The sequence below is a fragment of the Marmota marmota genome, unplaced genomic scaffold (genome assembly GCF_001458135.2).
Source record: "Marmota marmota marmota unplaced genomic scaffold, marMar, whole genome shotgun sequence".
Taxonomy (NCBI): Eukaryota; Metazoa; Chordata; class Mammalia; order Rodentia; family Sciuridae; genus Marmota; species Marmota marmota.
Window position 1 is genome coordinate 9,417,270 of NW_025999999.1, and position 16,518 is coordinate 9,433,787.

The following is a 16,518-nucleotide window of genomic DNA, read 5'->3' on the forward strand; positions in this document are numbered from 1 at the left end:
TTATGGTTTCCTGCATTTCTAGGATTACTGTTTGATTTTTTTTTAGGATCTCTATCTCCTGGTAGAGTTCCTTCTTTGCAATTTGAATTTGCTTATGCAATTCGTTTTCAAAGTATTCTTTCATTGTTTCGACTTGCTGTCTCATGACTTCTCCTAGATTCCATTCCATCTCAGTCAGGTATGCCTTGAGTTCTTTCTCTGTCCATTTTTCTGATGCCTCTAGGTTCTCCTGTAGATTTAGGTTGTCCTGCATTGTTTGTAATCCTTTTTCCCCTTGTTTTTTCATGTTGTTCACGTTACTTTCCAACTCTGTTTAACTGCTGTGTTTCTGTTTTCTCCTATAAATCTGTTTTGGTTTTGTATATCTCTGTGGTCTCTCCTTTGTGGTGGGAGACTATGCCTAGAAATGTTGGGCTTTATTGTACTTTAAAGCTGATTCATTCAATTCATAAAAGGCTTCCGAATTCTGTATGCATATAGTGACCTGTTGTTTGGTCTTAGGACTTTATGTTTAAGTTAGGTGCTATGATGGTATGAGGGTTAGTATGTCTTGGCTACTTTGGAAGATTGCTCTACTGAAGGGGTATATTAACAGGCGATTGGATCAGGGTGTTTGGTAGTAGCTAGGTATTTAGGAGCCCTATAGGCAGCCTTGAAACATTCACCTATTTGCATTTAGACAATTACACTTAATGGAAGACATAATGCTAGGGATGAAAGTTGGGGGGTAGGGGAAGGAAGGTGCTCTTAAAAAGAAAGGAGAGAGAGATAGATTAGAGGAGAATGGAAAGAACAATAAAATTTGAAACAGGAAAGAAAGAAAGAAGGAAAAGGGGAGAAAAGAAAAAAGAGAGAAAAAAAAATTGAAGTCTTAGAGATCCATTTTCTTCTCTTCCAGTAGGTGGAGCTGTGCCCTCCGAGCCGAGCTTCTGCCCTCTATGTGCCGACCGCAATCCCTGCAAGGCGGCTCCTGGGAGTCTCTCAATCCTGTTAGTCCAGAGCTGTTTCACTTCTCCGGCCCCTCCCCCCCTTCCTCCTGCCAGCCAGCCAGCCAGGTCCTGTTCACCTGAGGCGGTTCCCCAAGGATCTGGTTACACTTGCAGCCCCACCGCGTGTCCTATTTCCCGAATGACTGAGCACTCTCTCTGTCATTCATCTAAGCCCCAGTGCTGGGGAGCCGTGATCTGGGAACCAACAGTTTAATTNAAAGTGGATTCCGCTGGGTAGGAATTCCATTGGCCGAACTCCGGTGACGTCACCTCTCTGCTATGGCGGGCCCCAGGCTCCTTGCTGGAGTGTCAGAAGGGAGGGGTGGGACTGGTCTGTCTCTGGTTGGTTTCAGTTCCCGGTTCGCTATTTCATGAAGGCTTGGCTAGAGACCTCTTCCTATAGTCCCTGTGCCGCTCCTGCTGAGCTGCGCCTCGGAGGCTAGCTGCCCAGTCGCCGGGGCCGGGGGCAGGCAGCGGGCGGGCGGCCGACGGTCGCTGAGTTGCGCGGGCAGCAGCTGGCGGGTCTGGACCTCTGCGCTGCGTGGCGGAGATTCACTTGTCTGGGGCAAACTGTCACCTCCAAAAATCCTACTAATTCCCGGCCGGTCTCTCTTCAGTGGAATTTTGCTAGGAGTTTCTCAGCAGGTAGAATCTAAGCGTATCCATGCGTCTCTCTGACCCTGTTATTGAGGAGGTACTGAAAGTGCTGCCTCCCCGCCCACTGCCATGTTGGATCTCCCCAGTAAAATCGAGAAATATCTTAAAAAGAAAAAAAATCCAAGGGCTAGCGTTATAGCTCAGTGGTAGAGCGCTGGCCTAGCATGTATCAGGACTGGGTTCGATCCTCAGCACCACATATAACTAAATAAAATAAAGGTACTGTGTCCATCTACATATAAAAAAGAAATTTTAAAAAAATCCAGGACTTCCTCCATTAGAGGAGCAAATGAACAAGAACTTTAACAAGGTCATTGGTTATAATCATTAAAAAAAACAAAAAAACAACTTAAATTTTAAAATGGAGGCTTGGCAAAATAAATTATGCATTTTATTATGTAATGAAAAACCATGGAGTTATTAAAAAAGTGTAATGCATGTGTATAATAAGGAAAGGCATTTAGTTTATATTTGTTAATTATAAAAGCAAGCTACAAAATAACGTGTCTAGTATGGTTCCCTTTCAGTGTGTGTGTTTGTATATTTGTTTACATTTACATGCATATTTTCATAGGAAAAAGTGAAATTCCAAAATCTTAAGTAGATTCTGGTTGAATTATATTTTTTCCCTTTTGTTTATCTGTTTTTCTACTTACTGATATCATAAAAACGATTTAAAGAGCAAGGGACTTTTTGAAGTCAGAGAAGCCAAGCTTCTCATCTTAACCCTGTCACCTCTTGGCTGAGAATCTTCTCATCTGGCTTAATCTGTCTAAGCCTCAATTTTTTTTTTTTTTTCTTTTTAGTGTGTGTGTGGGGATGACTCCTCACTGAGTTAAAATGAAGATCACATATCACTCAACTAATAGTGGTTTTATAGCTACAGACAAACACATAAAGCTGTTTTTGTACGACTTTGGCAGATTCTCTCTTAAGCTGACCCTGCATTTATTATTATTTTTCTCCCTGACGATTTAGAGGTGGAAGCTTCAAAGAAACAAGCAGAACTTGATAAGAAAGCCATGGATGAGCTTCTGAGAGAGAGGGAAATACTAAATAAGGTGAGTTTGTTATAGTAACAATGGCGAATAAATGTCTCTCTTTAGTGCTATTATATCTGCCTGCAACCAGTTGAATGGGGAAAGAAAACTCTGAGGCAAACAAAGGTAGATTAGACTAAATAATAGTGCTCAATTTCCCCCTAAGCAGCTGCTCACAGTCTACCGTTCTCTGGCCCTGAATGGAAACTGCATTATCAGGGGAGAGCACAAAGGGACTTTGGAGAATTAACATATAAACCAGCGGGGATTTCAGAGTGTTTTGCAGATTCTGTTTTCATTACTGGTGTGTTATTTGGCATCTTAAGCCGTTGATCAAAATTTCTGAATTTAATATCTATAATCTACAATTTAGGCTAATCCAAAAATTATAAGTGCAAAGACTAATTAGATTTTTACTTTGAAGGCTTAGGGATGAAAATGGCAGACAGTTATAGAAAAAGTCTAACCTCTCCTCCATCTATCCTTGCTGGATTGTTGTAGGTTTTTGTTTTGGGGCCTTGTCCCTCCGGTCTCTTGAGGTTGTTGTAGAGGTCCAGAGCTGAGGGGTTGGGGAAGCCTAAAGACCTGGAGGCTCTCCACTGAAGGCAGGGCCCTCTCTTTCTTCCTTCCAGAGGAGTCCACTGACAGTCATTTAGATGGACTACTTTCAAGGATTTAGGGCAAACTTTCCTGCCCAAGGGTTTCCTGGGAAGCCACAGGTGTGCAGGGGTGACCAGGACAGTGTGATCTCATCACAGTAGAAGTAGCCTTAGTTCACTCTGACTTGAATCATTCCTTTCCTTTAGGTTTCCCAGAATTGAATAAATGTGAACAAAACAAACTATGCTTCCCTTTAAAGTAGACTACTTAGGAAATCTCCGGAAATAGCAGGAGATTGCTTCTTTTCATGCTAGGCACTCATTAAGAAAATCATTCAAATTCTTTCCTCCTATAATCCTGGAAATTATTCCGTTAAGCTATATATGTATACATATTAATCATACTATTGGATTTAGATTTTTAAATTAATTATTTTTGATTTTGGTACTGAGGATTGCACTTGGTGGGTGCTTTACCACTGAGCTACCTCATCAGTCCTTTTTATTTTTTATTTTGAGACAGGGTATTGATAATTTGCCTTTGATCTCGCTAAATTGCTGAGGCTGCCCCCAAACTTGTGATCCTCCTGCCTCAGCCTCCCGAGTTACTGGGATTACAAGTGTGCACCACTATAACCAGCTTTTAAATTAATTTTTAACATGCACAACATTTAATTCATTTTTATTGTTTATATATTGGTAAACAACTAATAGGTTTTATGTCACAATAGGACATGTAGCACAACAGCAGTTTAACATTCATTTGTTTGCTTTAATTAATGTTGTTTCCTCCTTTAGGGAAGGGTGTATTTTCTAATTATTTTTCCTGGCCATTGTAATCTTAGCACTGGGCTCTGCAGGTATGCAATCAACCTGTATTGATAATAAATTCTTTCCTCACTGATTTGAAATGCCATCTTCACTGAAAGAATGAATGACATAGTTTTGACAGGCAGCAACATGGAGATTTTGTGGTTCTTTCATTGTTGTGTCAAAGTGTCTGTCTTTTACAGAATAAATGTCTATCAAACACCTGCAAACAAAGTTGACCTTTTCTGTTTTCTATGTCATTACACAACCAATGTTTTATGGGCGGGTATTTGACCTGTTTAGAGGGGAGTGGATTTTGGACCTAGCTGCAAGTCTGGGTTAGCTACAGATTTGAGAAGGAACTGTAAGAAGCTTCAGGATACAGGGGCCTCAGGAAATGAGAGGATCCTGGCCTGGAACCAGTTCTTGGGAAGAAAGGCTTCTCTCCCCACCACTAGACTTCCTGCAGAGTTCCTGCTTCCTCCTGGGGAAGACTGTCTCTCTGTTTGCCAGTCCATATGGCCATGACCAACAGCTGCCAATTTTTCCTCTTCTACAGAGAAAGCCTAGGACTGGGGGTGCAGCTCAGTGGTAGATTGTCTGCCTAAGAGGCACAGGCACTGGGTCTGATCCCCAGCACCACACAAACACACACGCGCAGAGAGAGAGAGAGAGAGAGAGAGAGAGAGAGAGAGAGAGACACTAATGAAGGCTCTATTTCAAAAGTCCCTGGCAGGGTCATTTAGTTGTGGCTAGTGTGATGAACTCACCCTTCCTTTTTTCCTCCCTTCTTCCCTCCTTTCTTTCATTCATTAACTGGTATTAATTGTACAAATTAATGGGTTTCACCGTGACATTTCCACACATCTCTGTATCCTGCGTGGATCACATCTTCCCTCTTTTCGACTCTGTCTGGCCCTCCATTTCTCTGCATCTCCCCCATGTCCCCTTCCCAGGAGGTGGACCCTCCTGTTGAGCATGGCTGCTGGGATGCAGGGCTGTTCACTCCACATTAGAGGATATTGGGCAGCCCCGAGGCATGTTTCCATTTTGGTACTGGAGATCAACACATAACTTCCCCCCCTAAAAATGTAGGTGCCTGTGTCCCATTCTAGATCCACCAAATCAGAAATGCTGGAGCTAGGACATGGGCATCCACGTTTAAAAAAAAAATACACACACACAACCACACACACACACACATATATAATTTTTTATTGTGGTAAAATATACTAATATATACTAATTCTAGGCATCTGCATTTTTTTTTTTTTTTTTGGTACCCGGGATTGAACTCAGGGGCACTCAACCACTGAGCCATATCTCCAGCTCTATTTTGTATTTTATTTAGAGATAGGGTCTCACTGAGTTGCTTAGTGCCTTGCTTTTTGCTGAGGCTGGCTTTAAACTCCTCCTGCCTCAGCCACTTGAGCAGCTGGGATTATAGGCCTGTGCCACTCCACCTGGCCGGCATCTGCATTTTTAAAAACAGATTTTTTTCCCTTCATGGTCAAAGTCTGAGTTATATGATTGGGTTCAATTGTTGTAACCTTGCTAGATAAAGACTGGAGCTGTGATGAGGGTTAAAAGCATAGACTTTGGGGTCAGCCAGCTATGGATTCCAGTCCTGGCCGTGCCACGTCCCTGTCACATGAACTTGTAGACAAGTAGCTTAACACCCTCAGTCTTTGCTTCTCCCCTTAAAATAGGAGCAACATAGAGCCTGCTTCTTAGGGATGCTGGTTTGCCTACTGCATCTGTAGGAGTATTTAAAGTGCCTTGGGCCAAATTAACACAGTAGGCTCTTTATAGTCCATAGAGAATAGGATTATTTCATTCATACCAAAGACAAGGCATCTAATTATTTCAGGGATGAGATAGGAGGTGAACGGAACCCTGAATCCTCAAACATCAGGAGTGACGTGGCTGCTTCGCTCTCCCGATTTTAGAACATGCTCAAGGCGGTCAATGCCACCCAGAAGCAGATAGACCTGGTGAAACTCCACGAGCAGACCAAGAGGAACCTGGAGGAGGAGATCCAGAGCTACAAGGACGAGGCCCAGAAGCAGAGGAAGATCATCTTCCAGCTGGAGAAGGAGCGCGACCGGTACATCAACGAGGCCAGCGACCTGACCCAAAAGGTGAGCCCCTGGGCACTGCGGGGCGAGCGGGGGCGCGGGGCGCGTTCTCCCTCTGCAGCTCTGGTCCTGACAGGAGGCAGCAAGGACGGTTTGCTCAGCTTTCTGCCGTGGCTTGCACGCACTTGTAAGAGGAAGGATGTGGACAGAATAAAAGCCACCCCGGAGCCCTCCTGGGCCAGATTTTGAAATGGACAAGTGCTCGTGCTTGGTGTCCTCCCACCGAGGCTCTCCACGCCCCCCTCCATCCTGTGGGCATCTGCCTCTTTTCTGTTTTCCTCCTGTGCAGCCACCCCGAATTGGTCCCCCATCCCAGGGCTGCCAGCAGCACCATCTCTCAACCCTCTCTTTTCACTCCCCATCTGTCACGGAACTCTCCTGGCTCAAATTGAGACCCCATTGATGACTGGCATTAGCCAGGTGGGTCACATTTTCAAGGGCCATTTTTATTTTAGTAACATTGTAATTGTAAAATCCCACCACAGGTAGAGATGCACACGTGGTAACTGAGTTCTAGAACTCCTTTTCTTGTCAACTACTTAAGGGAGAAGGCTCAAGGCCATATGGATGACAAGGACTTCAGGATGTGGGTTTTGCTTTAACCAACTGTCCTAGCACCTGGTGGGTGTTGTGCCTGAGTCGTTTAACTAGTACCCTCCAAACTCCTAGATGTTCCAGGCAGAGGTCTGGAGATGGGGTTGCCGGACTGGGGAGTAGTGAGGGTTATAGCTGTGAGGCTGAGAAGAGATTGTGGGGAAAAGACTCATGTGAGCAGTATTTCCCCCCTCTACCAAAACCTCTGCTGTGCATTGTGAGCTCTCTCTTCTTCTCTCCAGTGAAATCCACAGTGCATTCTACCAAAGCTTTTGCATTTAAGCTTTGTTTTGTCTTTTGGAGTGAAATCTCAAAGATGACAGGGGATGGCCGGCATTTGAATTACAGACACAAAGAAAGCAGGGAACAAGCTTTAGTGATAGGAAATCAATGTCTTACCACTCAGGCTGAACAAATGCTGGGCAGACATTTACAGAAGCTTCTTGGGGGGGGGGGGCGCTGGTACCTGTGCTCTGTCTGGCTCCAGCAGAACTGGACCAAGATTCCCAGAAGACTCTTGCAGTTCTGATTAGGAGCCATTAGAGGACAATGTATTTGCTTCTTACTTAATCATCTGATAAGCCCCGTTGATCGATTTAGTGACTCCTAGAGAGCTTGTGGTCTTCCTGTTCCAGAGCTTGGACCAGGACATTGGTTTACATAAAGTTACATTAGGTTATAGCAACAAAGGTCTATTTATTTATTTATTTTTTGCTCATGTTAATGTCCCATGAGGGTCAGCTGCAGCCCTGCTTCGTGTCCCCTTTACTCCAGGCTTACTCTGCTACCCTGCCAAGCTCTGTCACCTCTTGGCTCCCTGGGGCTGTGAACCTAACATTTTTTGTATCACAGCACATGAAGAAAATTTCATGTCTGTGGTTCATGGGAGTAGGGGTTGTTCAGAGACAGAGGGACAAGCCCAGGGACGCCAACCGCCTAGTCCCACATGGCTGTCCTGTGGGTGGAGTGGACTAATATTTAGGCACACACCTGTAGCTCATACGTGGCACAGCAGTTAGGCACTCTGAATATGGGACAGAGCTCCAAGCTCTCCCTGAAAGTCCTTTTTCCCCTTTTCTATATGGCAAACTCCTAGTCATCCCTCAAGACGTAACTCAAGTGCTCAGCAAGCCTCCTTTGACTCTCTGGGGACAGCTGGTTACTGCCTACTTGATGTGTTTGCAGATGTCTCTGGATTAGCACCTACCAACCTCCAGAGTAGTTACTTATCTGCATTTTTGTTCCCTCTGCTTTATGATCGGCTCTTGAGCTCAATAAATTTATTTCCTTCATTTCTTTATTTCTAACATCTTGGCACATAGTAGGCACTAAACAAGTGTTTATTAAACAAATGGGTAGATGATGAAAGGTAAAAAGAATGCTGCTACTAGTTGGAATACAGGACTGCATGTTTTTCCCCCTGCTTCCTTGTAAAGATGGTACCTTCCTGGTACCAAGTTTTACTGTCAACTGTTTTTCACAATTTCTGGTGTTGAAGTGGACACCAGAACAATTTAAGCACAAGTTCTTACAATATTGCTAATCCACTACAATAGTTCTATCTTTTCCTTAGCCCCTGACACCATCTATCATTTGCTGCAGCAACTGATGTCATCTCTGGACTTCTTACGAAGGACTTTTTGCCCCCTCTCCATCTTTCTTTTTTTTTACCGTCCACACACACCAACACACACACATCCCTGCATTCCTGCAAATAAAAAGCTCTCTTTCATATTTTCTATTTGTAGGACATTGAGGAATAATGAAACTGACATTTTAATTTACTTCTAAAATGAGTATACATTGTTCCAAGTTTATTCTTTTGACCTGTAAATTTCTGTTATCAAAACCAAACCTAAGAGAAAAAAATAAGAAATGCAAAGATTTTAAAAAAAGAATATTCTTCAAAGCATAATTTATAGTCATCAAAAACAGGAATCAGCCCAAATGTTTTTTTTTTAAGTTAAATTGTGCTACATTTATTTGATGCAATATTAAGTTGCTTATAATCATTGTTTGAAAATATGTTTAAGTGGAGAACTTGTTCATAACATGAATATGAGAAATACAGTGTAAACTTAATCATATATAATTTAACCCCAATTTTGTGTGTATGCACACAAAAAGGGTTGGAGGCACACGTCATTGAGGTGGTCGTGAAGGTTAAATGAAGTAACATTTGTAAAGTGCTTAGAAGAATCTTTAGCACATAGTAAGTGTTAGGTAAATGATAAATCAATTTGTTTGATAAATAATCCAGAGTTATTCCTCAGAGTGGCATTTGAATGGAGCTATTTCAACTCCTTATAAAATGTCAATAAGGTGCAGGTGTAAATGAGACGTTTTTAACAGCATCGAACACTAGGACCACATAAAGCCTGATGTTGAAATGTAAGAGACGGGTGATAATTTGAAAGCCAACAGAGGTGAGTTGAGAAAAGCCTAGGGCTCCACTCATGGTCCCTTGCATTTTCTTCATCAAAGAGACGACCTGAGAAGAGGTGGGAAGGTGCTCCAGAGCTTTCCCCCTCCATCTGCCCCTTCCCCAGCTCGGGGTCTGTATTAGGCGTGGGTCAGGTGTCACTCTGTGCTTGAGTCAGGGATCTTCAGGGAAACAGAACAAATAGGAGGATTGGTTCATGTGATTATGGGGACTGAGAAGTCCCCAGCTGTGCCCCCTGCAAGCAGGAGGCCCGGGAAAGCTGGTGGTGTAGATCAGTCTGAGCCTGAGGCCTGAAAACCAGGGAGCCCATATTGAACCCCAGTAGGAGGGCGAGCAAGGTTGAGATGAGGTGTCCTAGCTCAAGCAGGCAGGTAGGGAGAGCTCCTCACTCATCTCCCTTCTGATCCGTTCAGCCCACCAAGTGGACTGGGTGATGCCCACCCACATGGGGGAGGGTAACCTACTTTACTGAGTCCACTGAATAAAATGCGAATCTCCTCTGGAACCCCTCCCCTTTACAGATGCACCCAGAAATGATGTTTAATCTGGGCACCTTGTGGCTAGTCAAGTTGACGCATGAAATTGGCCATCATGTCCCACCTTCCTATGATTCAACTGTTTGTGCCCAACTAGACAGGACCGTAGCCAGCCCAGAGAGCACGTGGGCAGGAAGTGTGGGAATCGATGTGGCTAAGGGTGTTCTGAGGAGCACAGCTTAGAGGGGTGACAGGATGGAGAGAAGCCGCCTTGGATGGAGGGCACTCCAGGAGTGACAGTTATCCATTTGCTATAGCAGCTCAGAGTAAAGGGAATTGGAATGGGCTCCTACAGTTTCTCTAAATGAAGGAATACTAGAAATCGGGAGGTGGACTGGGGATCTTGCGCTTCACTGTGTTTCCTGTGGTAGATTTGAGAGTGGATTCTACTAGAGTTGGATCAAGCTAAACCCACCCTTCGTGGTGTTGCTCTTAGATGGCAACAACTCCCAGGTTGCTCAAGGATGAATAAAGGAAAGAACAGCTTAACAGAGCCTATGGGAAATACGCCTTAGAACCAGAAAGAGAGAGACCAGTTTCTGAGAGCCCCAGGGAAAAGCCCTGACTCATAAAACACATCGATGGTAGGACCTTTAAGTTGAACCCCCCCCCCCCGAAAGAGCTATTTGTAAATAAAACGTAACTCACTATTCATGATTTCATGAGATTCAACCTAACAGAAGAAAATGCAGAGAAAAGGTTAGGCTTCCCTCAAAGAGAATAAATATGGGAACCTGCCATCAAGGGTTTCCTTGCTTTGGTTGGAATGTCATGGCCCCATCAACCAGAGCAAAACGAAGTTAGGTAAGAAAAGTCCTAGGGGTGAGGAGGAGAGGTGAGGGTGGTGAGCAGGAGGTGAGAGGAGATGGGAAAGGCTGCCAGAAGGACAGGGGAAGGAAACACCAGCATCAGGCAGTGGGCTGGGCTCTTCTGGAAGGCTGACCAGTGGGGGTTCCAGGGGCAGGAAGGCTGGAGGAATCCATGAGAACTGGGATGGCCCATGGTGATGTCAAGTTCTTCACTGTGCCATGCTCCTTCAGTGACAGTCTGCTGCATCAACCCCACAGATGTTATTGTGCTTTGTGGGGCAGGGCAGGGGGTGAGGTGGGGTGGTGCTTTCAAGGTCTGAGAAATAAGCAAGGAAAGCAAGTGTTCAGTGCAGAAATATTGTCTATAAATAGATATCTTCATAATGAAACAAAGCTCCTGTTTCTTTGATGCTAATTGGAATTTTATGCAGAGCATTTTTAATCGGGTAGCACTCTGGAGAAGGCAGCAAGGGGACATGCACAACTTTTAACTTTTTGTGTCATCATAACTACTTTCCTGAAGAACAGGATTTGATTCCTAGAAAATCAGATTGATTAGTTCAGCACTAGTATTATATAGTATGATGTAATGTGACCTATCACAATTGTCTGTTGACATTTAGTAAGTGACTCAATTACCATATGCCAAATACTTACATGATGACACAAATGTGTATTCTTTCTCTCAAATCAAAACATAGATAGGTCTCTCTAAATTTAAAATAGAGGATAAATAGAGGAAGCAAGGGAAACTGGGGACTTTCAAAATTTCACATGCGTGGGCACACATAGGTGTTTTCTGTTTCCAAAGAAGGAGTTTTCCAGTTTCATCGTGAAGGTAAATGCATCGTCAGCATTCACACCATTGACCCTGAGCCAGAAAAACTTCCGAGAGAAGTTCACTGTACCGATATTTCATCAAATTTAAGTTAAAGGGTTCCAAATTCAATGACCTACTTTCTTATCCAGCCTCAGTCTCTATGATGTTTTGGCTGTGCTACAGTCTCCAAGGGGCATTAACTGTTTTTTTTTTTTCCCAAAACTTTTATTTTATTATTTATTTTTATGTGGTGCTGAGGATCAACCCCAGTGCTTCACACGTGCCAGGCAAGTGCTCTACCAATGAGCCCGAGCCCCAGCCCCAACTGATTTTTTAATTTCATTCTTACTTCTATTGGCGGGTGATTTTAACATTTTGCACTGTAAGCATTCTCTGGACTCTTTCAAGTGGGTCTATAAATGCTAGGAGATCTCTGGCTGTAATAAAATTTCCTATATTGGAGTATGATTTATCTCATGAGCTGGTTTGAAGTATTTGGAAGTGTCATCAATTAATTAAGCTCCGGCTCCACCCCTGACAATCCTGCAGCCTCAGATGCACCACTTTTAACAGGGGACAGTCTGTTGATAAGGAATTTGACCCCTACTTAACTAACACCCCACAGGCTTTCTAAATTTTTAGGATTTGAACTTCTGGGTGCCGTGGGTTTGAATGATCTCCATCAAACTAAATTGAGTCCGGACACTTAGAAATAAATTGCCTTGTAAATTGTCTTTCCCCTTAGTTTCAATACTTGTTATTTTTTTTCATTTGCCACTTAAATTCCCTCTATCTTCTTGGTATCATGATGGGTTCTTGTTACCCTCAGCTTCAGGAAACCAGAAACAAGTGTGTGATTTTGTGCACTGTTCTATGCAGAAAAGATGGCCCATGCTAGTTGGATGCTCAAAAAAGAAATGTCCTTGCCTCCATCTTTTTCTCTGGAGCATTATTCTACCTGTGCAAAGGATTATTCTTGTTATAACATCTCTCAAAATGACTGAACAAGCAATTTTTCTCTTCTCTGATGTGCTGCTTGCTATGCTGAATGCTGATGACACTGTTCAAAGTATTTTCCATCTATTCGTTTCACTGACCCTAAAGAAGGCAATGTCTTTTCCATAAAAAGTCTAAATTTTAGGCTAAGATAGTGCTTAAAAAAAAAAATCAAACAACAGATCCAGAGTTGGGCACCTTATTTAGGCTTTTTATTTATTTCTAACATAATTACCAGTGTTGATACATTAAAGGTCTGCCTGCTACTCATTTTTTAGGATTCTGAAGATGTGGATTAAAGAAATGATGGAAGAAGGAACAAGATACAAGATTTTTAAAAATTTTGGTTCCAGGACTGGGGTTGTGGCTCAGTGGTAGAGCACTCGCCTAGTACATGTGAGGCCCTGGGTCCGATCCTCAGCACCACATAAAATTAAATAAATAAAACAAAGATATTGTGTCCATCTACAACTAAAAAATTAAAAAATTTTTTTTTTGGTTCCATCCATACGTCTTTCCCCCAGACCTCCTGGTCTTTGATTTTGTAATCTTGTTCCTTTCAGGTCCTCATCAACCAATTCAAAGCCATTCACCTCTGAGTCCATGTGTTCTTACCTTAGGCCATTTTCTTTCCACACCAATTGGATGATAACAGAAAATAACAATAACAACAACAACAACAATAATAGCAAAAGCTATAAAATATTTTATATAACTCTAATTCCATAAATTTTAAAAATTGGTTGAAGTTGATGATTCTCTTGAAAACATGTGCTTCAAATTCAAAGGGAAATAGAAAACTTAAAAAAATCAATACCTGCCAGGCACAGTGGTGCACAACCTATATCCCAGCAGCTCAGGAGGCTGAGGCAGGAGAATTGTGATTTCAAAGCCAGCCTCAGCAACTTACCAAAACCCTGTCTCAAATAAAAATAAAAGAGGGTTAGGGATGTGGCTCAGGGATTAAGTGCCCCTGAGTTTAATCCTCAGTACCAACAAAAAGAAAAAAAAAAATCAAATCAATACCTGTGGAAGCCGCTGAAAAGTTGAGAGATAATTAGCTTCAACATTGACTGTGGACCTAATTACTTTACAATTAAATTCCTTCAAACTTGTATGAATCAGATAATTCTCTTGTCATAAGATGATAACTATATAACTTATAGTGGTATAATTTATGTGTGTATGTGTGTGTGTGTGTGTGTGTGTGTGTGAGAGAGAGAGAGAGAGAGAATTCAAGAAAACTGCTGATTGTATGCTTTGTGTCATGTTATTTGGGGGTACACCAATAAGCATTGCTTTACTGATGTTAAATCATTGCTTGGGATAGTTGAGGGCTAAGAATGAAGAGGTAGTTTTCACAAGTGATGGAGATCTTTAATATTAACTGCTTGGATAAGATGCATAGGTCCACCCTCAGAAACTACCTGTTAATTTTCTAGTTTTGGGTTCTCCCAAAACACCATGTGAATATCTGAATTACTGGTTGTATCCATTCATTGATTACCCTTCTGTGCCTGGCAGACTCACTGGAGGTGAGCCTGAGCGTAGAAGGTGTGTCCTTTTCCTCTTTGTAACAACTGTCCTTTTATAGCTTCTGCAAAAGGAAGGTCTTCAGTACATGTTCTTACGTGAGTGAATAAATGAGTGAGTGAGTGAATGTGTAAACAGAAAGACGCTTCATTCACTTTATGAAATTTGCACAGACCTTGACATTCAAATAAAACTAAAAAGAAAGCTATAGGCTATATCACTTGGGAATATGTATGCAGAATCCTAAATGGAATTGTGTCAGACCAAATCTAATAGTACATTAAAAGAATTATGCAGTATGACCAAAGAGGGTTTATCCTGAAACTGAGAGGGTAGTTTTCTATTAAGAAAACTCTTGCTGGTGGTGTGGAAATGTAAAGTGTTACTGCCATCTTGGAAAGCAATCTAACAATATTGTTAAAGTTAAAAATATATATGTTTTTCAAGCCAGCTATTCCACTCCTGGGAATCCATCCCCTAGAAGTAAAAGCACAGGTGAAGGAGAACACATGTACAAAGTGTTTCCTGTGACCTGGTTCAAAGTGGCAGAAAAGTGGAAACAAGTGAATAGTCACAGAGAAACAGCCAAGAGAGGGTGTCACACTCATATTGTGGGACATTATGCACCTTTAGAAGGGAATGGACTGGAGCTATTTCAGATGATTTCTCCAAGGCATTATTACATCTAAGAAGCAGAGTGCAAACATGTATTCCAAGATCCCATTTGCCTAAAAATAAGAAAACAAAACCTCCAAAGCAAAGCAAAACAAAAGACAAAGAAAAAAAATTCTTGTAGTTGTATACTTACTCGTTGACCAACTTGGTGAATATTACTTCTTCTTTTTTTTAATTTTTACCTCAGTTTCTGTCCTTGCAAAATTGGGAGGTGAATCATCACATTTCATCACATTTCATAGGAATCATCACATTTCACAGGAATTTTTGTAATGATTAAATGAGTTGATACCCATAAAATGCCATGTTCAGAAGAAGCACCTGATGAATATGAGTTTTTATTGTTATATTTGTAGGCCTGAATAAATTATGCAAAACTCAAAAGAAAAATATGAAAGGTACATATTAGATGGTTAACCAAGTTATACTACATGGAGAGGGGTGGTTATGGGAGTTCAAGGGAAAAGGAAAAGCCAAGCAAATAAAAGAAATGTACTTTTCCCATTTATGAATTTATTTTAAATTATGGAATTTGTATTATGTATAAAGGAACTAAGATTTTTTAAATGGAAAATGTATTGGTAAGTATATCAAATTAATTGCTCCAATAAGAAAATAATACAAAATGATATGTATTGAAAGACATTTACTAAAATTGAATCCCATCCTTCCTTAAATATTTATACAAAAACTTTGGAAGATGCTTCTATAAAGACATAAAGGGTAAATATTTTAAACAGACTTCTATGGTCCTTATCCACCTTTAGTTTCTAGGCATAATGTCATTTCCTCTGAGGAACCTTTTAGGGCTGTTACTTCAAGTATGTCCTCATTCTTCCATTCTCTGTCACATTGCTCTATTTCCTCTAATTATAACCATGAGTTAAGAAAAATCCACTAAAATGACATGAAATCTCCATAAGAATTTTCTCCTTATGTGTTTTAGTCATTGAACATTAATTAGGCACATTAGTTTCATTGATTCAATGTTTTCTTCACTAACATTTTTCTTCTTAATGGATTTTGTTTTGGGTTGGGCATTTCTGGGGGTTGAACCCAGGGGTGCTACACCCTAGGCCTCTTTATTTTGTTTTGAAACAGGGTGTCTTGCTAAGTTGCTGAGGCTGGACTAGAACTGACACTCCTCCTGCCTCAGCCTCCCAAGTCACTGGGATTACAGGCGTGTGCCACCAGGCTGAGCTTTCTTAAGGAATTTTTAAAGAAGTCTGTCCTTTAAAAAAAAAAAAAATGAATTTCTGTGGACCTGCAACTGAGACTCGTACTTTCTACTCTATGAGCTGATGTTGAGAGGAATTGACTGAAGCCGGGATTTCAGGCCCTGATTTTCATACTTGCCAAAAGGGGGTGGTCCTGCTGGCTTCCCGTTTTCCTAAAAATGTTGTGTGCACAATAGATTGCATTTTTATGAAGTCCTTTGAGTTCCCTTGCTGGAATGGCCTTGACATTGGCAGGACACAGTTTCAATTGCTGTCAAGGGCTAAAGGCCACTTTTCTTTCTGGTGGTTGATGTGATAAAGTAGCCTGTATGGCCAAACAGCTAAATTATCTCTTATCTTTCTAGTGCTTTCCCTTAAGCTCTGTATAATAAGCCTGTGGCTTTTTTTTTCTTTTCTTTTCGTTTTTGGTGGGTGGGGTAGTCAGGAGAGACTTTCCAGAACTGAAAGAATTTTTCCATCTTTTTCTTTCTTGTGTTCACAGAATAACTGTGTTAAGCCTTCATAATTGAGCAGAACTGCAGTGCAGATGAGATATATGCTTGCACCTAATCAGCGGGGTGGAATTTCTGTGTTGTGCTGCCATGATTATTGTCGCAGTCAGATTTTCTGATCGCTGGCATCTCTACCTGCTGAGAGCCACC

The 16,518-nt window shown here is 41.8% G+C and overlaps 1 protein-coding gene across 1 annotated transcript in view; it reads left to right on the plus strand.

Annotated features, from left to right (window-relative positions):
• The window catches only part of Cfap58 (cilia and flagella associated protein 58), a 94,540-nt gene that overhangs the window by 19,252 nt on the left and 58,770 nt on the right, over positions 1 to 16,518 (plus strand). The window contains exons 8-9 of the mRNA XM_015494863.2: positions 2,625 to 2,707; positions 6,045 to 6,236. Of these exons, the coding sequence (XP_015350349.1) occupies positions 2,625 to 2,707; positions 6,045 to 6,236 (275 nt within the window). The remainder of the gene's footprint in view (positions 1 to 2,624; positions 2,708 to 6,044; positions 6,237 to 16,518) is intronic.